Genomic DNA, 25255 nt, shown 5'->3' with positions numbered 1-25255 from the left:
AACACCCTCCTGCTCCCGCCAAGAGATTTGTTAACTCAGTAGGGATCCTTCTCATCTTGCTTTTAACAGAAAACACTGAAAAACAGATAAGTCTATAATTGATTTTTGTATCCTTTTGCATTTTTGCACAGAGATTTATGGAGGCTTTATTCCAAAAATGGGCTGTAAAAAAGTGGGAAATTAAAGAGGGATAGATAACTTTTCTAACTTTCTGAATTCAGTGTCTATATGAAAATGCACTTTGTGAGTCAAACAGCTAGCTGAAATGTGAAATTAAACTCCACATACCACCATCCTCATTTCAGCCTGATGGACATCATTTAAGTAACATAAAGATTGGCCAGGGGGTGGTTCTTGCTGGGTTCTGAGCTCAAAATATGCACACGGTTGTCCTTAGCTTGCCAGGTAGTCCAGGATGGACTTGCCAGGGGAGGTGAGCTCTGTGCATCTCAGGCTCTATGTGAGCTGGTGACCATATTGTGCATGTGGTGTGGTGACACAGAGCCTTACTGATGATTGCAGCCTGGTGCTGCCTCGATCAGAAAGCACTGTACCTAACGGTGATAAGGCTCAAGACAAGGCACAGATTCAGTGCCCCTGTACCACCTTGTACTGACTACTCTGAAAAGTGAGCAATGGAGTGAAACTGGCATCTGCCAAAGTGACTTCTAGATTTCTCAATGTAGAAGATTGGAGATAGTAAGAAATTAACAGAATTTGTTGTCCAAATTCTGAGGCTGGGTGAGAAATAGCAACCTTAAAGAGAATTCCAGTTTCCTTGGTGAAGAGGACTCCATCCCTAGATGGTGCCAACAACATGAGGGCTAGCAGCTCTGACAGCCTTCCTGCTACTTTTGTGCCCGGGACGCCTGACTTTTACCTGAACCTACCAAAATACTCCAACGGTAGAAAGTTTCTCCAATAGAGAGATGAATTGTTATGTGCTGACACGTAGTTAAGTAGGTATAACAGCAACTAGCTCCTGTAATGTTTATTTATAGTGTATACTTTATTATACTGTACAGCTGTTTATAAAGTACATTGAGATCCTTAGCTGAAAGGTGTTGCAAGCAATAATTATTGTTACCCATATAAAAGAAGGTGGTCTTCCTGCCAGTAGCCTTTCCTCAAGGGGGAATTTAATTTCTTTATCTGCAGTAATTTTATTGCAGTCTCTCTAGAGATTGGAATGTGCAGTATTTAAAGTTGATTTAAACAAGAGGGAGACTCACTCTGCAATCCATTAAAACCAAAGGGATGTACTTCTGCCTTCTCTTTGCTGGACGCTTAGCTACACACACAGACAGACTGAATCTCGTTGAAATTCTCAGGTGACTTCTGGTGTTCTCTGAATAGAAGAGATACCTTTTGCCTCTCTATTTAAGGCATTCCCTTCGCACGTTTGGTTTGTTCAGGATGCACTTATTTGCATTTGCTTATCCCTAGTTTAGGGTTGCCAGTCTTATTTATGAACAACATACTCCATGTGTCAAAGCGTGTGATAACCAAACTTACAATACAGTAATAGCATGTGTGTTAAAGCAGACAGCCTTACAGTCCCAACATACTAAACAGACACTATTAATCCAGATGTTCATGTAAAATAATATGGCTTCAGGAAGGTGCATCTCAGCCCTCCAAAAGAAGGAAGATATATTTTCGGTATGTACTGGTGGATGGATCTTTAGAATTGCTTATACTTGGCCATAACAAACATTAGGTTCAGTAATTTAATGTAATAATTAATTTAGGTGAAAGAAATATTTTGTTTAAACTTATGATATATGTCAGCAAAAGCATAATTTCTGTCAATACATCTATTTTTGTCTCATAAGAAGAGACAGCAATAACACTGTGTAGTGCCTTTAAAATTGTTTTAATGTATTAACAGTAATAGTGAGATGAGAAGCTGTTACAGCTCATTCGAGTGGTTTCCCATTGGGCAAGCAGTTGGCAATTATTGCACTTGGAAGAATTAAATGGATGATTTGAATGGAAATGCTAGTTCTTCAGTGAATTCCCTTTTTACATCAATTGTAGCATATGTCCACGTTTTTTCTAACAGTAATGAATTTCCTGAGGTGGTTTCCTCTTGTGCTTTTGAATGCTAAGTGTTAAAATCCAGCAGGAGAGACCTGTAGTTGACCTTTCATGCTAAATGCGAAAGGGCTGTTGTAGCCTTTAAAAGGCTTTTGTGCTCCTGGGCCCCCTGGGAAGCTCCAGTTACCTTCAGACTGGATCAGCTGTTCCAGGTACTAAGCATCAGTTGTGCAGAGTAACTTTTTAATATATTTTTTTTAATAGTGATGTCTGCCTTCTATGATAAGTTGAATCTCAAAACACCTGTTTGTGCATGCAACACATCTGGCTTTATGGTGTGTTCTGTCCCTTTCCCATCTGTTCAGGAGTGAAAATCACCAATACCTGTGATATGTCTCGATTCAAAGTCCTTTTCATATTTAAAAGCCTGATAACAAAATCAATGTAGGTAGCATAACTGCCCAATAAAAAAAATTCTGCAGCTGTTATACAGACTTCAGCCTTTGATCTCACAAGGGGTTCTGAGCAGACCTATGCATTTGATTAATCCTGATGCTTGTATCAAAACACATGTGGTAAGATTTTCAGTTTCTACAGAGAGGTGGTCAAATGTCAGCCTGTGATCTAGATTTAAATGGCAAATCAATGTTCCCTGTATTTTTCAAAGATTACGTTTCTGATAGCCTGTTTTATTCTTTCCAGAAACCTCTGATTTCTTGCTTTTCTCTCATCACTTTGAGAAGAGGCTCTGCAGCTTCTAGGTCCAAATGGTATTATGTAGTGCCTGGTTGGTCCAGCAGCGCAGGTGTTGGCGTGTTGCTTTACGTTCGATCGATGTTAGTAGAACTATCCAGGAGAAAAAGGTGTAAAAAGGGGGGAAAGGAGAGTCGAATGGGGTCCTGAAAATTCCCAGGTTAAAATGCTGAAGGTGCACTGATCTGGATGCTTGTGGCGTACATGGGCTTAAAGGGAAACTCTGCTGTTCTATGGAGGAGAAAGCCGTCAAGGGTTATAATGCAGAAATATGCCTGTGTAGTGCACAGAAATACATAGAGAGCACACCTGCCTGAGGAGTCCCCTGCGCTGCAAACTGTGAATTGTTGGGAGAATGTTAGAGGGAAGTATCGCTCCACAACTGCTGCTGTTTTACACTCCGTTTATCAGAGATGGGTTATGGAGCTCAGCAGAACTTCTGGTACAGCTGTTCTTATATAAGCTGAACGATTAAAAAATCCAATTTAATTCATGAATTTATTGTGCTTGCTATTATATGCACTTGCTATAATAACTATTACCTAGTTACTGCTTCCTTCTTTTCTTTAAAAAAAAAAAAAGGTAGGGTATAATTGAAAAAGTGTTACTTTGAGCTCTGGCATATCCAAAGCATGTAAGAAGGCAAAGATTTTTTTTTTTTTTTTGGCAGAAAGTTTTTGAAGTGAAACTTCCTTAGGAAAGGGGTGACTAAATCACAGATATTGTTTTGAAATTGTGAATTCTAACATTTGTAGAAAAATTATCTGGCTGATAGCAATTATCTCAGCAGTGTCTGAGGGAAAATATGGCAGGCAGAGACACACGAGGAAATGTGGTGGGGGAGAGAGTTGTTACATGATTGGAGAATAATTTTAAGAACAGGGGAAAAAATATTAATAAATAAGAACAGAGAAAAAAATTAGAAAATATACGTTACTAATATTATTTCACATTTGCACTGGGATCCAATAAGCATTTGCATTCAAATATTTATATAGTCATATCTATTGTAACAGACTTTGTTATTATACTTTCTGGTCTAATCACTCTATTTGAACAGTTAAAATCATATTGTGAGTATTTTAGGTTGAAAATTTCAGTGCTTGCTCAAAGTCTAATTTTTTTCTAGATGATTTGGGCAAAATAATTCCCTTTTCAAAGCATAAATAGTAATTTTTCCTTTATTGTTTGAAGGAAGAGAATTTTGTTATTTATTAACTTAAGAATAGGAGCTACTTCTGAAGTATGTCCACTTCCAGTTTTCTAAAATACTGGAGTATATTCAAATCCTTCAAGTAGGTTATTATCTGTAGCAAGGACCTAAAGATAATATTCAAATCATTCGTTCAGAAAGCTTACAGTGTCGCAGGAGTCTAATCATCAGGATGTGCATCTCTGTTTCTTACACCATTCTATTATCCCTTATTTCTTATATTAAACAATTTGCAGTTGCAAAAATGAGGGACAACAGCCATTGCCAAATAAAATTAATGAAAGCAACGAAACGGAAGTGGTTTAGGAAACCTGTTTCAGAGTGCTTATAGGTTACGTTCCAAATCAGTGAATCCTGGAATGTGTATTTTATTCTGTCTTAAGAAATTAAATAATAAGCGGGAAGTATTCTGTCCAATTTGCAGTCTAGAGAGACAAACCTGCAATAAAGTGGAGTGCCTTTGCATTAGATGTAAGAAATAGTCATTTTTGTCTTCTGTTGGAGCTTAAGTATAAGGAAAAATGCCTTGATATTGTTCCTAAAGTGTTGGAAAAGCTGAATGTTTTTTACAAGTTTATAAATACTAAAATAATGAAACTATCCGAGTCTCCTTGACACTTCTCTCACTACCTTAAATATATCACCAAAATAACGCTCAAATAAAACTAAACCTGAGGGGGGAAAAAAAAAAGTTTGAAGCCTACAATCAGCAAATGAGAAAACTCAAAAGCTGAGAGTTTCCTGCATGATCTCATTGTTTTTCACACTTATTTACTTTTCCCTCTTACAAATGTACAAGTGAAAGGGTTGGTTTGAAAATAGGGCTTGGTGACAATACTCCAGTCCTCCCAGACTTTGCTTGGTGATCGATAAGAACGAGAGAGTGTGAAATTATTTCTTGGTGCTTCTTTAGCCTTGCCTTCAGCTCTGGCTTCGTACTTCAGTTTGCTTCCAGCTTTTTTCTACCCAAAGTAAAATGTTTCCTGGCCATGTGCTGCTTCTATTTCTGTCAAGTGGGGTTAGGAACTGGTGTTGAAAAGACAACATAATGCTCCCTACCTCCTGGAAATTTCTTTCTACAGTGAGCCATCCTTAAAGGCCAGCTGTGCTCAGCCACACAGCTGTTTCACACAGAAATAATAGCTTAAAGCTGCTTGTGTCAAGGACAGGAATCAGATCCTGTAAATTAATGAAAGATGAATGCTGTGGTAGACTCTGCAAACTTTTTCTATATAAACAAGATTATAGATAGTATAATAAAAAAGCAACTACTTGTAGATGACAATAAGCTTTACATATAGGTAGCTAATTCCACATTTAGTACTATTCTCTTATGTTTGTGTTCCAGTCAACCAGCGCAGTGACCAGCCTAACCTCCAGCGGGAAATGATACATTCCATTATCCCTTATAGTACAATAAAGCCCTTTATTTATGGCAAGCATTAGTTTTGCAGTCACAGTGATAGAATTCATATCTTAGCAGTGCATCAAGGCTTTCCTTCCCTCCTTGTAACAGTTATCCATGAAATTGTCTCGTTCTTCTGTTGTCAGACCTGAACATGTGGTATATCTGTCAGAGTGAGGAAGAATGATGTAACAGCCAGATGTAACAGAAGAGACACAAAGTTCATAGGAAGTTTGCTTTTCTTTGAAGCTCTATGAGTTAGTCCCAATTCCAACCTGCTAGTTTCATACAATTGTGGTGGACACTACAGTATTGTAAGCATATCCAATTATTATATGGTTTTACAGATGACTTTTATGAGAAATGCTCCCCGGGAGCATTTTGTATAGTGTCATTTTCCTTCTGGAGTGAGTGCAGATCACCATCTTCATGCAACCGATGTCGTCTAAAGAGAAATTTTCAAATATTGTCTCTGAAATTCTTCATGTTGACCATGTGCAAATCAGGTGGGCAATTAGGTTATTAAAATAGTACTATGTGATTTTTATGGTTGAATGTAGGCCATATGCTGAGCAAAACTAACTAATCAGAAAACTTAAGACAGAGGTAGCTGTAGATTGTGTAGTTACAGCAAACTGGTCTTTTGTTTGTCACATGCTTTAGACAGAAATGTTTGACTGTGATTGAGTTTGGATTGCTATACTTTTCCTATAAAGTATAAAATAAATGGGCATAAGGAATTATTTTACTAGTAATAGCTCAGGATAACCTTCTAATGTTAGAATCTGAACTCTTTAATAAAAAGTCACTGATAAGGCTACAAGAGACAAAAGCATTTATAGAATCCTTTATTTTTATTAAATTCTATGTGAATTTTGTAAGACTCCTTTTAGTCTTGAAGAAAATGAAGGATTAACTGTCCTAAATTGTGAGAAGTGGAAAGAAATTCATAACCCTTTCTGTGAATATTTCTGTTTGAGTTGCCATGGAACAAAGCTCAGTTTTATGTTGCATGGATTTGTGATCTACTAAATGGAGGGGAAAAAAAATGAGGGCATCAAACTCACTTTCTTATGTGATATGTCAGATAAAATAAAACTGAGCCTAATTCATTATGATTTATAAACAGATGCTCCTGCATATGTGCATGTGTTTGTGTATTTATGTACTGATACATTTTAAGAAAGGATTGCCCTCTTGGTAGTGATTGCAAATAATTATTTGTGAAAAAAGATCCCGTTATGTAGGCACCAGCTAAAATTGTTTGTCACCTCTGAAAACACTGCTCTTCAGTTCCCGCTTCCACCTCTGAATTCCCACCAAGCCTTCTCCTCCTCCCTGGTGTCACGTAGGAACAGGCATGTCAGCGTTCAGGAAGATACAGTCATGCAGTTCTTCCTAATTGCCAACACCAAATAAATTCACATTCACTTATATCTGTGAAAAACTGACAGATTGTGCTTGTGCGTTTGAGCTTGGACAGTCTCTTCCATCTTAAATATTACTTTGTTCTCAAGCTGGTAGAAGTCTGAATCTGTTCTGTTTTTCAAACTGGGAAATAGCCTGTTTTCCTTGGGGGGAAAAATTTGTAAGGCAATGCAAAATGCTCTTCCAAGTCCAAATCGCCTTACCATGTGCGTCAAGTACTTTGCACTGGTCTACAACAATATTTCTAACCAGTAGTTCAGCAGGTCAGCTGAAAACATAAAGGAAAAAACCTAGAGCAATATCAGCACAGTTAATCTTTTGTAACCAGCTTTCCTTTGTGCAGTGATAACTTTAGATGCTCACACAAAAAGACAAGTCATTACTAAACTATAAAAAAGGGAGTTTTCTTACTGCTTGTCAAGCACTGCAGTAATTTTGAAGGACTAAACATCGTTAAAAGAAAAATCTTTGTGTTTCATGTAGCACAGATCCATAAAGCGAGCATAGGTGTAGTAATGAATGCTAGTTTACTGAATTTAAATTAGCAAAATCCAAACTTAGCCTGACAACTTTAATAAAATACTTTAACCTGTAAACAATAGTTGTTTGTCACCGTCATTATTTCAACATACTTGCAATATTTAGCAGTTATACCAGTGCTTAAGTCTTCTGGCATTTTCCAGAACTGCCTGCATAACAATAATCCCCTTCCTTTCCTCAGTGACTCAGGATTTCAGACAGTAAGCAAGTCTAGCAGGTCTTTGACAGTGTGATAAAACTGCCGTAGACTTGCCTAAGCCAGCAGCAAAACCCTTATGAGTGCATCTTTCCTGATGGTGGGGTTGGCTGGAGCAATGATCCTATCAACTAAATGCAAGTTAGGAAGGCAGTAAAGAGTCTGGTGTGGTTGGCACATTCATAGCTTAATTTCTGTTCCTTTCTGATGTATCTGAGTAATTCTGCTGTTTTCTGAAGCTGAATTAATCACATTAACAAGCGTTTCCATGTTTGGATAAGAGCGCAAAGCTACTCAAGGTAACGTTCAGTGCTCTTCTTTTGCTAGTTACCTTGTTGACCATAATACACTGCACCTGTACCTGAGCTAAATTCTCTAACTGTTGTATCCTTGCAAGATGTTACTTGTGTCAGGTTTCACACAATGTTTTTTAGGGTGAGAAAAAAGAAGTTCATGTGTATATTCTATGGCCGTGCAACACCAAGGTTGGTGGCGGTCTAAGAGCTCACCAACATGAGGCACTTGAATTAGACTGGTTTTCAGTCCCCTGACTGTAGCAATGTCTGTGGTGTTGACACTTAGAATTTCATCAGAAGTTGGTTATTTCCAGAATTTAAAAAAAACACCAACAAAACCAAAACAACCACCAGCTGTTACGGTCTAGTTTATAGAGCTCATTAGCGTTACAGTAAAGTTTTTTGAGGAACAGGTTTTATTGTGGGAACAATAAATGTACTCTAACTTACACCATTCAGCTTCACCCACGAGCTGAAATTTGATGATGAAAATGTGAGAAATGAATGTGAGAAAAAGTTAAATACTTTCTTATTCAAGAGAAGTGATATGTGTTTTAGATAGACTTAAGGGCTCCTAATGACATGGTACAGCTGTGATCAGGTCACTGGTAATTTTGAGAGCAACCTCGTTCAATGTAAGCTTTGACCTTTTTCCTGCTCTAATTTTCACTAGAAAATAAAAACTCAGACATCTATTATAGAAAAATGCTGAGAGTCATGAAGAGAGAGTGCAGTTTGAACGAGCATATTCATCATGAATATAATATGTGTGTTCCTCCATGTTAATGTCCTAACAAACGTCGTGAGGAAAATAGATTTTTTTTTTTTCTTTTTTCAATCAGCCTGAAGTTGAGGGATAGAGATCAAAGGAGGAGGTTTTAAAGGAGATTGTTTGCATGATTTCCTCTTCTGAAAGCCAATTTTTTTACACTGTAACATATCCTAGTAGTTTGGGGCTTTGTGTACTGTTTCATAGGATTACAGGTTAATGGTAAAGCTCTGGTTAGGCAGGTTATTTATAGGAGGGGAAGAGCAAAAGAAAAGGGGGGGGTCAAAAGAAAGGCTGTGTATATTCTGGTTACTGTAATTATTTCAGGCAGACATGATCTTATGTAAGATGAGTTGTGGTAAAAGAAGAGAAATGTAGGGGTAAGTGATTTATCCCCCTGCTTATTCATCTGTTTTGGATTTGTGTGTTTGAACTCTGATATTGTTGGGGTGGGAGTCTCTTTTTGTTGGTGCAGTGTTGAGCCCTGTGTCCTTGAGCTTCTGGGGAAGTGTCCACAACCACCCAAATGCATGTACTGGCTCTTCCGAAGAGCCATTCAGAGACCTCCAGGGAAAAGTAAATGATGGTATTTCCCTGTTGGCATTGGCTATGAAAGGGATCTATGGAAGATGGCTGTATGGAATACTCTATTCTTCCGACAGCACTGCAGGAAATAAGAATCTTTTTCCACCTAATTAGTGATGCTTGCCTAATTGGCGAAGGTTGATGCAGTGGTTTTTTTTTCTTTTCTTTCTTTTTGTTTTTGTTTTTTTTTTTTTCTCCTGTGTTACAGATATACGCGGGCTGCAGGGATTTCTCGATCAGGCCTCAAGACTGGGACTTGATGTATCATTACAAAAAGTGGACAGAAACATCAGCAGAGTCTTTGCCAACCTTTTCACTACCATGAAAACAGAAGAGCTGAACCGCTATCGGGACACACTGCGAAGGGCTATCTTACTCCTAAGCCCACGGGGAGCCCAGACTTTTATTAACGAGGTCAGTGCACAGTTGTTTTTATCGTCAACGTTTCAGGAACATATATGATGACTTATGTGATACCTTGCCTTGTTTTCTGAAGTGGCAAATTTTGACAGTGCTGGTTGGTCAATGTCAAATAAGATTGTCAGACCCTAGTGTTGAAGAATTGAAGTATCAGGTACTCCATGTAATGCATACTTTGTGGCTAATGCAAATGGGACAGCATGGGCCCCATGGGCATTTTCAATATAATATTCAGCTCTTTTTTCTGGGTGTCTTCCATACCAATACATTTGACCTGGATTTCAACCACTGTCAACAAGTGACCAGAAAAATGTACTATAGTCTATTAGAAATGAAACATAACTTGCCTGAGAGAGTTGTCTTTACTGTGGAAATCTCCAAATTCCTGTTAAAAGGGCACATTATTGATGTTTGAAAGCCGAATCACAGAGGTTTTTATCAAGTATGAAGTATGAATTATATGTTTATCTCTTTTTCTTAATGGTTTCTTGAAATCAACGAGGCTAATTAGGACAGGGAGGTAGCTGTTGGGCAAACTAGTAATTAATGTTGCGCTCTGGGCTAATTTTTGGCATTAATTAGTTTTATCCAGCTTTTTTAATATTAAATAATGAATTATTTTACAGTGCTCTATGTGTCAGAGTTGAGAATGAGAGTTGGATCCTTAGTATAAGTTTACATGTATTCATTAGCTAAGAATTTGGCGATGAAGTAGGGTTTTTTAAATCTTTTTTTTTTTTTAACTAACCAGGGATAAGACTGAACGAAGAAATTAAAATGTGGATAAGACCTGTTTCCAATTATCAGTTTTGCTGCATCAAAGTCTGCTAAATTAAAAAAAAGATCAACTTAAATTAGCTCATTAAGTTTTTTTATCAGATCAGCATAAGTAAATTTTCCACATTTATGTTCATTGGTGATTTTTAAATTAATAGAGTAAATTGCATCCTAAATAAATGAGGCAGACGGGAAGCTTGGGAACAACTTAGTACAGGGACAAATTCTACTCGTGTTTATGCATACACAGGGATTTTCAGTAGAGGAACGAGACAGTCCTTGCCCTCAAAGTGTAGTAAGCTATACACAGCTCAGTCAGGGGTTTTATTTGCTTCATAGCAGGCCTCCAGCAAAAATACACATTGCTTAGTTTTCCAGTGAGTCCTAACAGAGTATCCAAACCAGGTATTAAAAAGAAATCAACACGTGTGTGTTATTCAGACCCACGCTGGTAGAAAGTCTGTCCCCCTTCAGTGCACAAGGCTCCAGAAGTGTTTGTAAGAGTTAACGTGCAAGCACCGTCAGGACCCTGCACGGCTCTCGAGTGTAGGGGCTAATGCATTAAACTGTTTTACTACTCACTTCACCTTAAAGCAGTGTGTATTATAGGCATTAAGGCTAATGATCTTGATATATTTCCAGATCCCTGCAGGAGTTTAACTGTGGGCAGAAATGAAAAGTAATTTATTTGGCAATCTTCCTATATTGAATCTTTATTGATTCAGAAAAGCTTTATAAAAGAAAATTTAAATCTTAGAAAGGAACTCTCAAAAGGCTTGAGTTGCAAGGTGCATAGTGTAGGGAAGAATCCTTCGCTAGCGGAGACTGGGTTTACGTTTTGTGGAGAGTTATGGTAACTGTGATTCCTCAGTATCTCAGTTGGTAGGTGCAACTGGTTATCTATAGCACAATTTGAGACAGTCTAAAATAATAGCTTTCAGCTTCAATGAAATATGTATAATTAGATAATTTACAGAAATACATCATTCACAATGTGCAGCAGTAAGTGCCTTTGGGTTTACATATTCCATGCTATAGGTACTCTATAGCTATATAGGGATTAGTGGTGTTACCGGTCCAGCTCTGCATCTTGGAAGTTGAGGTTATGAAACAATTTCCCTTTTCAGATTTTGGGGAAAAAAAAATCTAGATCTCTAAAAAAATGTAAGTAGTAATCTGAGAAGGAAATTCAAAGACTTTACTTTTAAATTTGGGGTATATTTTCTTTTTGTCTTTTCTGTTTTATCTCAAGATACAAATAAGAATTTAATAAAAAAGAAAAGAAATTGGATTTAAAGCTTTGTTTCCATAAATTTCTGGAAATGGAAAATTCCATGTGAAAAAGAGGTTTCTTATTAAGATTTTGAGTTTTGCTGAGTTGATATTTTGTAGCAGGAAAAAAAAAGTCTGGAAAAACTTCAACTAGATCTTATTAAAGTCTATTGGTTAGTAACATATCTTCATAAAAACTAGGTGTTGCACACAAACCCTCCTGTGGAATGCAGAACCAAAATAAGAGACTTTTTTGGACAGTGTCTGGATTATGAACACTGATATGAATGGTCTTAAGAATTCTTTCTTAGCACAAATCATCAACATCGGCCATTGGAAGCTGGTACATTTAGTTTGTCTATTTCAATATTGCAAGTCATGCATTTTTCCTGCTAAAACTGTGGATACAGATTTCAGCCTCACTTATCATCTCTTGGGTTGGCCAGAAAGATCTCATTTGATTTTGGATGCACAGAGTTAGGGGACTTTGACATCTCATATGTGAAAAACTGTATAAATCCTAGAAGAACTCAATTTTAGGATTATTTCTTTAATTTTTGTTTAGGCATCATTTTCACTTTACTGCCTTAGCATCCTCAGTGCCTGGTTCTGTCATGTGTCAAACTTACTGCAGCAGAAATTACTGATGTTTTCGTAAGTTTTCAAGGTTTATTATTTGACTGTAAGAATAAAGAGAAGGAGGAAGAAAAATCTTTTCAATGGTATAGGTATAAACATAGAATCAGCCTTTATTCAGAAAACAGAAGGTAAACGCATTTATAAAATGCTACCCTAGGTTTTGCATTAAAAGGTCACTTTGGGATTAAAGCAAATCTAATCTAAAGAAAGTGTCTCCCTCCTTAATTGTTTTGAGAAAAATGTTCCCTGCTCCACCTGCAAAAATCCTTGATATGTTTGGCGTGTTGGCATTGTTCAGTTTATATGCTTATATATCAGTTTATATGCATGCATGTAACAGCAAAAATGTTTTTATATTTTGAAGACTATGTGATCTCCTTGCAAGACAATACGTTAGAAAGAAAAGAAGAAAAACCAATAATTGAGAAATGGGAAGAGGATTTATTACTTTCAGCTATTCTGTTAGATTCTTTGTCCCAGACCCAAGATCTGAGACTCGGAAGGCTCCCACTTCACCTCCTGCTTGTAGAGACAGCCAGATTTCACCTGCCCCTTCCACTTACCAATGGATACGTTTCTTTTATTGCAAGTAGAGGTATATTTGTATGGGTTGCTTTTATCATTAAGGGCTCTACACTACATAGTGACATGAATACATGGAAAACAGTACAAAGAGAGGTGACAAGAATGATAAAAGGGTAGGAGAGCATGACCTATGAAGGCAGGTCTCAGGAACACGCTATATACAGCCTGCCTAAAGGAACATAACGGACAAATACTTGAGAAGAAACATGAGAGGAGGGGGAGGAGGAATCATTTAAGGTGATGATGGGTGGTCTAACAGGAAGTAATGACCTGAAGCTGAACAGGGAACGCTTCCTAACAGGGAGGTCAATTAGACAATGTGAGTGCTTGGCAAGAGAGGTCAGCGAGGCATCGTTCTTCAGGGTGTTCAAGGGCTCACTAGATAAAACACTTGGGTAACTGAGTCTAGCCATCTTTCCTGAACTAGTCTGAAGGATGTTCTAGGTGACCCAGGGTCCTTCTGAAGGCATGTCAGGAAGCATTTGTTGTGTGAATGAGTTCAGACTTTGTACATTTCGTATACGACATATTTGAAGAGGAGGAAGAGAACTTGTAGTTTAGCGTTTCTCAAATTTCCTATTGCAGGTGTGCAGCAACTGTTAGCTGTGGAGGGTTTGGGTTTTTTCTTCTTGACAGCACACATACAATTTGTTTGGGATATGTGTTTTAATGAGATTTTTCTTTGAAACTGTAGGTGGTATCAGTTGCTTTATAGACTTCAATCATCCTGCTTTCCAGTATTCGTACCTTTACTTCTGAAAACCAGTAAAATGGAGGCTACAACAGAGTTGCATGTGGTTATTGATTTGAAAAGAGAAGGAATTGTTCGCTTTACAAAACCTTTAACTCAGCATGACTTGTTTTTTGGCAGCTTCACCGAAGTGAAAAATATTTCTGTTTAGGTGCCTCTTTGAAAATGCTATCATTACTTGTGACTATCTTGCCCGTAAGCTGGTAAGCTTACTGCACTAAGGGTGCTAGTATATATGCATATCACTGCAGCATGCCAGCTGAAAGCAGAACTCTTTGCATGCCTAGTGTAGTAAACAAGTTAAAAAACCCCCAACGTTTAATAATAAAAGAGAACAGATTAATTGCATTAAAAATTAATACTGAAGCCCTGTATCACTGCAGCAGGGTTTTCTGAATCACTGCAATCCCAACCTGAGCTGAAGCTATAAACTTCCAGATAATAATAAACTTCCAGAAAATAATACTAAGTTTGTTAAACAGTTGTATCTTATCTCAGTCCTGTTTATGTAGTCACATCTGTGTCCTCACTGGAAAGCAAAGACTGCTCTCTGTTTCTCTTTTACCCTAGTTCATGTCAAAGGTTCTGACGGGTTCTTTTAAAAAATATAGATATTCTGCTTTTGCAGGATCATTTCACACTGATTTGTGTGGCCGTCTTTCATTCCTGGTCATTGAGGATGCTGAGTACCATACTCCCCGTTGACACTTGTTTGTGAACAATGCTCCAGACTTCTCTCTCTCCCTTCTGCAGTTGGTGACGTGCTATTACTTGACTGGAGCTGCAGGAATTCTTTATGGCATCTTGAACAGTCTGCACCCACAAGGAATTGTATGAAAAGGTTTTTCATAGGAAGCAAAGACCTTTACTTTTCAGAATTTAATAGGAAAAAAAAGTTTATTACTAATTTTCTGGCACTTGGCATTTCATATTGGCATACATCTCTTTTTTATTTATGTTGCAAATGTTTGGCATATTAGTCTGTATCTCTGTTTTATATACAGTATATAAACATCTTGAAATATTGATATATAATTTGGGGAAAAAATATTATGCCTTTTCTGGCTTTAGAAGGCAATTTCTTTGTTTAAAGAGCCAGTAGTGATTTGTGAGTGCTGGTAATAGAATGGTAGAAATAATACATTCTTCTTTCAATAGTTCAAGTTAAATTATACCCACCTTATTTTTTCCTAAATCCTCCTCTGTTTTTTGTATTTCTTCCTCCAAGCTAAAATCATGTCTGCTATTGTTGACATTTGCAATACAGTAAGACTCATTGTGCTTAAAGAGAATAATAATTATAATTAAAACTCAAGCAAGCCTCATTAAACTGCTGAAACCTAACTGAAAACAAAGCCTCCCATTTTGGGATAAATTGGCTTAGAAGCAGGTTTCTTTTCAATGGGCCAACAAAACCCCAAAACAGGAACCCTCCCACATTTCGTTTCACTGTGATTAATCCAAGCTGTGGAATCACTGAGAATATGTTTGGAACAATCATTTACACATGTTGTTATAGATTTGTAGGCACTGTAGAGGGGAAAAATAAAATAATTTCGTGAATAAATGCCTTTATGAATTGCTTACATAGCTTCACGTAAATGACGTTCCTTTCACTACTGCAGGTATGTTTAAGTGACAATAATTTTAGAAATCTTCTTTGTTTGACTCCACTAGTAGAGTGGAGCAGTAGTGGAGCACACGTTGCACCAGATTTTGAACCTCAGTGTTGAAATCATGCAAAACATGAAGTTGCATCCGATTTTGTACATCCCTAACAATAACCGATAGCAGTTTTCTGAGGCTTTATGTGTCAATTGAGAAAAAAATTATGGAAATTGAATACATTGGCGAGAGTTACACAAAGTCCTTATCAGTCTAGAAACTGCTTTACTAGCATTCTTATTAAGTCCCTCAATGTAGGTAATAATATGTCTGGTCTGAAGTAACTAGATTTTTTTGCTCATATGTTGAATTAGATGACTGGGCACTTATGCATAGGGGATCATTTATTTTTAAATGTCATTAAATCTGTATATACAGGAACTGGGCGTTCCTCTTGTTCCAAATGCTTAATCCTCAGTGTACTTTTTGGTCCTTGTTTCATTGCAGCTGTTCAGTTGCTAAAACATGACTCAATTCCCAAAAATTTTGTTACTGTCCGCAAGTAATGACATCAAGTCTAAAGGAAACTGTGCCAGGTATCTGACAGACAAAATTTTTGAAATAACTTAAAATTCGCTTTTGTCTCATGGGCTTCATTAAGTTTCTTTTTTGCTGTTGTTACTTTTCATTCATTAATTTTCTTTTTTTCCTGCTCTTTGTTACTTTTCTCATCCGTTATATCTTGTCTTTCCTCAATCTCGCTGTTAAATGTGGAAGCTGAACAGCACAGTGTAAGGTAAGACTGTTCCCGTGGGAGGGCCCTGAAAAAGCTGACATGTCTGTGCAGTGCAAGGCAACGGGATGTGGAGGCTGACGTTCATGTCCTGGAAGCAGGAGCTGGTGTTACTGTAGCACTGCGTTGGGGCTCATGGGTTTCTCCTTCCAGTGTAGCCCCACGTTAACATAGTTCCAGAAGTAGCTCTCTGCACAGATTTTACCAGGAGTTGTAACTGTCAGGTGGGTTTGTATTTTCTGGGGGCAGGGAGGAGAGATGAAGGAAGAGGAGGTATTAATGACTTAAAAACACAGAAATGTTGTATTGGGCTACATGCGGTTCACTCTCTTTAGTACTGTCTTTAATAGCATCCAGTATCAGCTTTTGCAAGAGCTGAAGCAGGACAACTCTCCAGTAAGCACTAAAAAACCAAGGCTACCAAAAAGTTAACCCCGTCTTCGTCTCCTCCTTCGTGTCTGTTTTTTCCAAATTATTTTACGTCAGATTGTTCAACTGACTCCTGGAATACTGTGCAATTTAAGGATAAGGATTATATATATACAAACACATATATATTTTTAATGTAGTGGAAAGTTAAATACCCTGACATATCTGTGGTCATTATAATACGTAAATATATGCAAAGTGTTTCTCTAAAATACTGCAAATCTGCAGATGACTTTATCATTCCCAGCAAGGATAATTTTCTGCAGTTTAGGTATAATTTACCAGAAAGTAGAGATTAGTAATTAATTATGGATGATTAATTTTAAAATAAGCTCCTGCATTTGCATTTCATCACTATACCAGTGTTTGCCTATTAGAAGCAGTACAGGTACATGAGAAAATGTGTTTACCTTATAAAAATCAGAAAACAGTAATGGTCCTACGGAAGCAGTTTGCCATCTTCCAGCTTTACTTTTTCATGCAACTTCAGGGAATTGCTCAGCTTAATGTGCTAGGGAGACTTGACTTTGAAGATTAGAAAACACATGCTTCAATTATTATATATTCATTTTTTTGCACCTTCAAAATCGGCGTGTACACATCATAGCTACAAGTTGACCAGTTTTCACGGACACGTCTGTGAGTGTCTCTAAGCACAAGGATTGACTTGGAGTACAGGGTTTTGTACAGTCAGTCAATCATCTCTCCCCTAAAATGTGTTTCTAGACCTGGTGTTCTGGATTAAGAAAATGACAGAATCATTTCATTAGTTGTTTCAGAGGTTATAGAGGAAGGCCATTTATCCTTAGAAGGGAGGAGTAATAATTGCAAATAATAATTTGCACCTGCTTTGCATCTTTTCACAGGAGGTTTTTAATCCCTTTTAGTAGGTGAAATAATATGGTATTTACACAAGACTTAGTTTCAAACTAATTTAGAAAATGATTTAAGCCTTCATTAATTGCTTGGAGCGTACAGCATAGTGCTGTCTATGTGTGAGATAAACGCTTGGGCAAGATTTATCTTGCTTTGGGAAGATTAATGCCAAGCAAGGTGTCCTAGGACTGATGCTCTCTTTCTCTTAAAGCTCTTTCTATGTCAGGCAGGCAGTGCACAGCTTAGGTGAAAGAGTTAGTGTTGGTGATGCAGCACTGCCCGGTGTGTAGGAGACAGTACTAAATGTTATGCCCGTTTCTTCACAGTTCAAAGTGTAGACCTTCAGGGGAAAAAAAAAATAAATCCAAAACAGAGGCTCGTGGAAGCTCTCCGGAAATGTAAGGGAAGAAATATTTGGGAACCTTGTTCATCAAGGACAAGCAGTTAGATATGATTAAATTAAGCTTATAACTTGAGACAGTGTGGTAACTGTGCAATAAGACTGTCTTTTCCTCAGGCAAAGAGTGTTCTGTGTCAAATGAATAGAGCAGTATATCATCAGCGTAAAGCACGATGTGTCAGTTCCTTCATTTACCTTTGTACCTTGGAGGGTGGCGAATACCTTAAAAATTAGCAAGGATTTAAGAATTGTTTTGAAAAGACAGTATAGTCCAATGCTAATAATTATTTTTCCTACTGCTGCTGTTAGTAGTGGTGCTATTATAACTAGTATGCTTGTTAGACCAACTGTCTAGTTATGAATTGGGATGTTGTTTTACTAGGTGCTGTATGAATATGTGCCCCCAAAGAATCTACAGTGTGCAAGAGGTGACAGAGGTATTTGGGGAGTAAAAGGGTTTGATGATGAATGTTGTTCAATGACAGAAATAGTGTCTTCATACCAGGATCTTAGAAACTAGCATTTTGAAAAAAAAGATATAAGGGATTTTAAGAAATTTGTGGAAATTTTTTTATAAATGGGGGTAGGTGAAGAAGGTTGATAACAAGGCCAATATGTTGATGATGAATTAGAAGCAACCTGGGAGATTGGAATAAAAAGTATATGGTGTTGGAAGTGAAGATAGTTAGCATATCTTTGATGTGACAGATAACAAGGAAGCTATTGAAGCAATTTGAAGAGATGGGTGAAATGATCAAAGCGAGGGGTTATAGATCCTCTTTGTAGCAGAAGTTTCAGTGAGATATGAGAGGAACTTGCAATTCTTAAGGTCAGAAAGATGAACTTCGTAGTAATCAATATGTAATGACATCAGAGCTAGGAAAGGAGTTTTAACATTACAGATAGGTAAAAAGAACTGTTTATTAGAAAGGTTATGTCTAATGAATCTGCGAGATTTTGGGCTTATCCTGGATGAGAGGCTTTGAGAGAAGTAAAAGTCAAAGATGACACTGGGATTGCAGTCCAAATTGGCAGGTCTGATGTTCTGGCTGTCCATTTTGACTGAGAAAAAAGGATTTCCTTTCCCTGAAGGCAGAAAGTTGAGAAACCTCATTATCTACATGAAGCTTATGAGGGTATCAAGAAACCAGGCTAACAATTTAGACTGAACAGAGTATGAAAAATGCATCACAGAGAGGTAGATCAAGACTCATCAGCATGTGAGAATGGCAGTGGATTTTTCACTTATTTGCTTGCTGGATGAAGTTGGTGTAAGGAGAGGATATTACAGAGTGAATGGGAGTGGGACCCTCCTCGGGATCTTGAAGAATATAAAAAAGCATCCCTTGGAGAGGCTGTGCTGAAGGCGTGGCATAGGAGGAAACCCAGGAGAGAAGTGCTGTGAAGATGAGATTTATCAAGAACAAACATCTGGTAAGTCAAAGAGAAGAGAGTAACAGTTTTAGAGTTTGGCTTAAAAAAATGAATAAATTATGTCAGTAGGAACAATTTCAGTCAAGTGCAGAAGATAGAAACCAGAATGAAAAGGATCTAGACTAAGATCAGAAGAAGGTTCAAGGCAGCACATGTGAACCACGTATTAAAGGGGCTGCAAGTGGACGGGAAAGGGAGAACGGGGTGATGGGTGTAGAGCCCTGAGGCCAGAAAGTATTTTATACCCCTCCCTTATCCCAAGTTGGAAGGGATCATCGAGTCCAGCTCCCTGCTCCTCGCAGGGCTACCTAAAGCTAAATCATATAACTAAGAGTGTCATCCAGGTGCTCCTTGAACTCTGACAGGGTTGGTGCTGTGACCACTTCCCTGGGAAGCCTGTTCCAGTGACTGATCACCCTCTCAATGAAGAACCTTTTTCTAATATCCAATGTGAACTTCCCCTGACACAGCTTCATTCCAGTTCCTCGTGTCCCCTCACTGGTCACCACAGAGAGGAGATCAGCACCTATCCCTCCACTGCTTCCCTTGAAGAAGTTGTAGGCTGCAATGAGGTCACCCCTCAGCCTTCTCTTCTGCAAGCTTCACAAGCCAACTGACCTCAGCCACTCCTTGTAAGTCTTGCCCTTGAGACCTTTCACCATCTTGATCGCTCTCCTCTGGACACACTGTAATAGTTTGATGTTCTTCTTATATTGAGGTGCCCAAAACTGCACACAGAACTTGAGGTGGGGCCGTGCCAATGCAGTGTAGAGTGGGACAATCGCCTCCCTTGACCAGCTAGCTATGCTGTGCTTGATGCACCCCAGGACACCGTTAGTCCTTTTTGCTGCCAGAGCATACTGTTGACTCATATTCAATTTGCCATCAACCCAAACCCTCAGATCTCTTTCTTCAGGACTGCTCTCCAGCTTCTTGTCCCCATCCCAGGCGGAGATTCTTGCACTTGCTCTTGTTAAATTTCAGACAGTTGGTGATTGCCCAGCTCTCTAGTCTATCCAAATCTCTCGTAAGGTCTCTCTTGAGGGAGTTCACAGCTCCTCCTAGTTTAGTATCATTGTCAAACTTAATGTACATTCAATTCCTGCATCCAGGCCATTTGTGAAAACATTAAAGAACACTCGTGCCTAAAACTGAGCCCTTGGCAACCCCACTGGTGACTGGCTGCCAGATTGATGTAACCCCATTTACTATAACTCTTTGAGCATGACCTGTCAGCCAGTTGCTCACCCAAAGTATTATGGACTTTTCTAGCTGTAAGGCTGACATTTTGGCCAGAAGGATACTGTGACAGATAGTGTCAAAAGCTTGGCTAAAATCCAAACCCACCACATCTACTGGCTTTGCTTGTTCAACTAGGTGGGTGACCATGTCATAAAAGGAAATGAAGTTGGTTAAGCAGGACTTCCCCGTTGTGAACCTGTGCTGGCTATGATCAATGACTGCATTGCGTCTCAAGTGTTTTTCAATAGCTCCCAGAATAACCTTCTCCATAACTTTACCAGGCACTGAACTGAGACTGACAGGCCTGTAATTACCAGGGTCTGTCTTCTTACCCTTCTTGAAAATTGGGACAACACCAGCTGCTTTAAAGGAATGCAAGATGATCTTGTAATTCTTATAATGGCAGCTGTGTGGAAGATATCTTCAAAGGTACCAGGAACTGGAAGACGTTGCACATGTGGAGTGAAAAGGCAGGCTGGCAGTGGCAGCACTTTGCTGCGGGCTGGGGCTTACGTCGTCTTTTCAGATGGGTCGTGTGTGCTCTCCAGGATGACAAATTAGGAGTTTGACCCCGTTTATCTTTGCAGTTCTTATCAGATATGCAGTTTGCTTGGTGTGTTGTTCTCCAGCTGTTGGAAAGCTGTATATCAGTAGGCAGTAGAGACTTTACTCCCTGGGTGTTTTGGTTTTTTTGTTGTGATTTTTTTTTCTTGTTGTTGTTTTGGTTTTTTTGTTTGTTTTTTTTTTTTTTTTTTTAAATGAAGCAAAGGGCCATGCGCAGAATTCCTTCCTTTTTAGTCTTACTGAGAAAAGAGACAGTTTTGCAGGTTTTTGAATCATTTCCTTTGCAGTGTGAGTGCTAAGGGAATAAGCGCAGCTCTGACAGCATCCTCTGGGGGGCAGGACATAAACTGAGTCGTAAGGACAATTTCTGATAGAGTTTTAGTTTTTAGTAATGTCTTTTTACTGGAAAAGTCTTCATGTTGAAATTTTAATAGAAGGAAATATAATCAGGCGTCTGTACATGGATTTGCTGGTTTTGCCATTGTTTTTATTCACTGCTTGTTCAGGGTTTTGTTCAGATACATTTTCATAAGTTTGGTTTTTGGTTTTTTTTTTCAAGGATCATTTTTCAAGATTGATCTCTTCCTGCTGAGGCAGGTACCTAATGATTATCCCTACAGCACATAAAATGTGGAGCTAAAGGATTATTAGTCCCCTTTTTTTCCAGCTGGGGCATTGGGGGTACAGAGAAAGCAGGCAATTTACTGAGTTCACTTGAAATGGGGACTGAACTTTTAAATGTCAATCCAAGAACTTGCCCAAAAGGTCATCCTTTAATTTGATACTGCCAGGTATGTCTTTGCCACCGTTGACCCCAACAACTATTGTTTCATTTGACAGAACTGATAGTCCTGTCACTACAGTGATCCTTTTGTCAGATGTGCAGCCTTTAACCCATACACATTGTGTCAAATATTAAAACTCTCTTCAACTAGTCCATGTTAGCTTTAGTTTCAGATAAATAATGCAGCTTGCACATATAGTCCTACAGAGCATTTAAAGAGCTGCTCAGGTAATTTTAAAAATCTGTATTTTATTTATTGAATTGAGCCCTTTCATTGTAATGGAGTTATAGTTTGCTATAGACCATGCTCTGTGTATGAGATCAATTTGTTTGGCACTGACCCATCCATTCAACTTGAAGCAATCAGATTTAAAAGCTTTGCACTTTATTAATGTGTGTGCAAATAGCAATTGGATTCCAAGGACACTCTTTCGGAAAGCACCTTGAGTGACGGGTCTTGCTATATAATTCATATTTTGCTTCCAACTTTCCAAAGGAAAAAAATCTCGTTAAAATTATTTTTAGATAATATTGAAAAGGGAAAAAACGCAAGCCTTGAAGTGCAACGGTGACTTTGTGTATTTAATGAAAATACATGGACTTCAAAATATTACAAGTTCCCCAACATGCTTTCCCATAAAATTATTAAATAGTATTGAGGATATTTTGATATCAGTACATTAAAAAAACAAACAAACAAAAACCATAACACCATAGTGTTTATTTTCTAAACTGTACTAGCATTCAAGGTATTTTAAAAATTGATGCCAGTTCTGAATGCATCTTGATTTAAAGTCAGAACAATCTAGCAAATGCAGCACTTCAGCCTGGGTGCTGTTATGAATACTTAATAAAAGTATGCAGTTCAAGTCAGATGCATCCCTGGTAGCTCACATAACCAAGAGGCACCCTAAAACTGGAAATGCCACTGTGTAGATAAGATGGTTACATCATCCAGGACAAATAAGCAGTGGAAGTGTCTGATTTGGAAAATGTCTTGCATGAAGGAGTGTTAAAAAAAAGTACCAAAGAGACAAAATTGTGATAAAGAGACGACCTCGGGGCTTGATGCCAAGCCAAATTAAATCTTTGGGAATGTATGGCTGGGATTGTCACTGCCTGGGTTCTCATTAAGAGTCCAAAGCGTGAAACATTGCTGCCAACAGCACAATTGAGCTCTAGGTAGTTGTCACGCGTAAAGGCTTTTAGGATCCTGTACATCGGGACACCTCCTCTGTCGGCAATCAGACTATCCTCCATCTTCCTTTGGGAAAATTTTTATGTTGTGTAGTATAAATAGAATTGTATACAATAGAATTTTGATCTTCTTTTTTTTTTCTGTGTTTCTCTAAAAAGGTTAATAAAAACTTGCATAGAATTCTTCAAAAGGGTTCAGACAGCCCAAACCACTGGAGAACCACGCAAATCTCGTGTTTAGGTTCCTAATTTGGATACTCATAACGTCAGTTTATATTTACATCTTCAACTTTTTCTATCTTTCTCACTATGTTTGAATATGCTTTATACTTTTTTGTTAATGTATGTCTGGATTTCAATAGGGATGCTATTCCCCATGGATAGGGATTAAAAGCCTTTAAAACAATATTACCCATATTTTAAAAGAAATGTCTGTCCAAAGATCATCTAATTTTCACCCAAGTAGTTTTTATTATATATCCATACAAAAATAATGAATAGTTAATTATTAATAAAGCTAGTTAATAACAATTATATGTAACACTAAACATGTTTGAGTAAAATATATATGCTTATGTAATATATATAAAAATTGTTTATATTGTATTTATTATATACACTCAGAACATGCATACTATATCATACCCAGGTCAGTCACTTAAGGAGGAATTTGTATGTGTAGAAATATGGAAGACTAAAGAGTAAATGTTTGTGTTCTGTGCAGCTGGAAAAAGAAAATAAAGATACTGGAGCAGAAATGAACCAGAGCGTGCAAGCTCCTCCGAGTTGCTCTGTTTCAGCTCATTGAGAATATTCACATTTCTGATGTGCTCTACTGATATTTGCAAATAGTGTCAACATCTTTCAGTGTAAACTAGGTAGAGAATTGTATCTTTAAAAGCCTGTTGGAATTGGGTATTATTTCACACAGGGGACTTGCAACACTGATCAAATGGAACAAAGACAGTGTAGAAAACCCACCGTGCTCAGGCTCATTGGCACTGAATTTTATGTGAACAGTGAAGGCACAAAGAGTAAAATGAATAAAGGTTAAAGCCTGAATTTGAGAGTGAGCAGGGAAAAGTTTCCCCGGTGCTGGCATCCTCACAAAGTGCAGAGGCCTCTTGGGGAACATGAGGAATGCTTCAGTGCAAGCGATAAAGTCAGCCAGCCTTCTGTCCAAAAATGCTCCATAGTTTAATGGTAACTTGTGCAGAAGCTCTTACTTGTGATTTCTAATTGAAACTTGTGGAATGCTGCAATCACAGTTGAAAAGGAAAACAAACCCAAATGAAATGTCTGAGTTGGAAGTGCCAAAGCATCAACAGATTTGTGAATGACCTGAGGCTGAAGAGTCAGTTTTGCCATTTCAAGGCTTGTCCTCCTCATGTCTGCAGAAGAAAGGCCCAGTTGGCTACTTGTATTTAGTGGTTAATAAGAATGTGGAAAGGAGTTGCAAGGTCTGTAGACTTTTAAGTAGAAAAGCTATGAGCTCTACATCAACCTGTCTATACTGGACAGCTTGCATTGGTGATAGCGACTGTGTTATACATCAGGAGTATAACAGTCAGGTTCTCACAACAGGCTGTATGTAATCTTTATCTCTGTTCTGGATTTTGCTACTTTGAAAAATGAAATTCAGCTTTTTTCTAGCCAGAGAATTTATGTCTTTCTCTTGTTCTCTTTATTTCACTCCCCTTTCAAATGTTTCCCTTTGTGATAAATTTAACTCACTACTTGTGATAAATAGATTAAGAGTTTTAAGAGATCCTAACAGTAAATAATGGTGGTGCTGATGTTAAAATGAGCTATGTAGGCACTTAATGAGATATGTTTGCATTGTTGCAATTGCTAATCTAAAATTAGAATTAAGACTTGCCATGATTTAACCCCAGCCGGCAACTAAACACCACACAGCTGCTTGCTCACTCCTCGCGACAGGGAGAGAATCGGAAGAGTAAAAGTGAGAAAACTCATGGGTTGAGATAAAGACAGTTTAATAGGTAGAGCAAAAGCCACACGCAAGCAAAGCAAAACAAGGAATTCATTCACCACTTCCCCTGGGCAGGCAGGTGTTCAGCCATCCCCAGGGAAGCTTGGGAAGACAAATGTCATCACTTTGAACATCCCTCCCCTTCTTACTTCTTCCCCAGCTTTATATGCTGAGGGTGGCGTCACATGGCATGGAACGTCCCTTTGGTCAGCTGGGGTCAGCTGTCCCAGCTGTGTCCCCTCCCAACTTCTTGTGCCCCCCCAGCCTAC

The 25255-nt window shown here is 38.1% G+C and overlaps 1 protein-coding gene across 1 annotated transcript in view; it reads left to right on the top strand.

Moving 5' to 3' along the window:
• GRID1 (glutamate ionotropic receptor delta type subunit 1) overlaps positions 1-25255 on the top strand; it is a 549473-nt gene that overhangs the window by 299311 nt on the left and 224907 nt on the right. Inside the window, exon 4 of the mRNA XM_054207026.1 lies at positions 9434-9639. Within this exon, the coding sequence (XP_054063001.1) occupies positions 9434-9639 (206 nt within the window). The remainder of the gene's footprint in view (positions 1-9433; positions 9640-25255) is intronic.

This window comes from Rissa tridactyla, chromosome 6 (genome assembly GCF_028500815.1).
Source record: "Rissa tridactyla isolate bRisTri1 chromosome 6, bRisTri1.patW.cur.20221130, whole genome shotgun sequence".
Lineage (NCBI taxonomy): Eukaryota > Metazoa > Chordata > Aves > Charadriiformes > Laridae > Rissa > Rissa tridactyla.
This window is presented reverse-complemented; position numbering and strand designations above follow the sequence as displayed.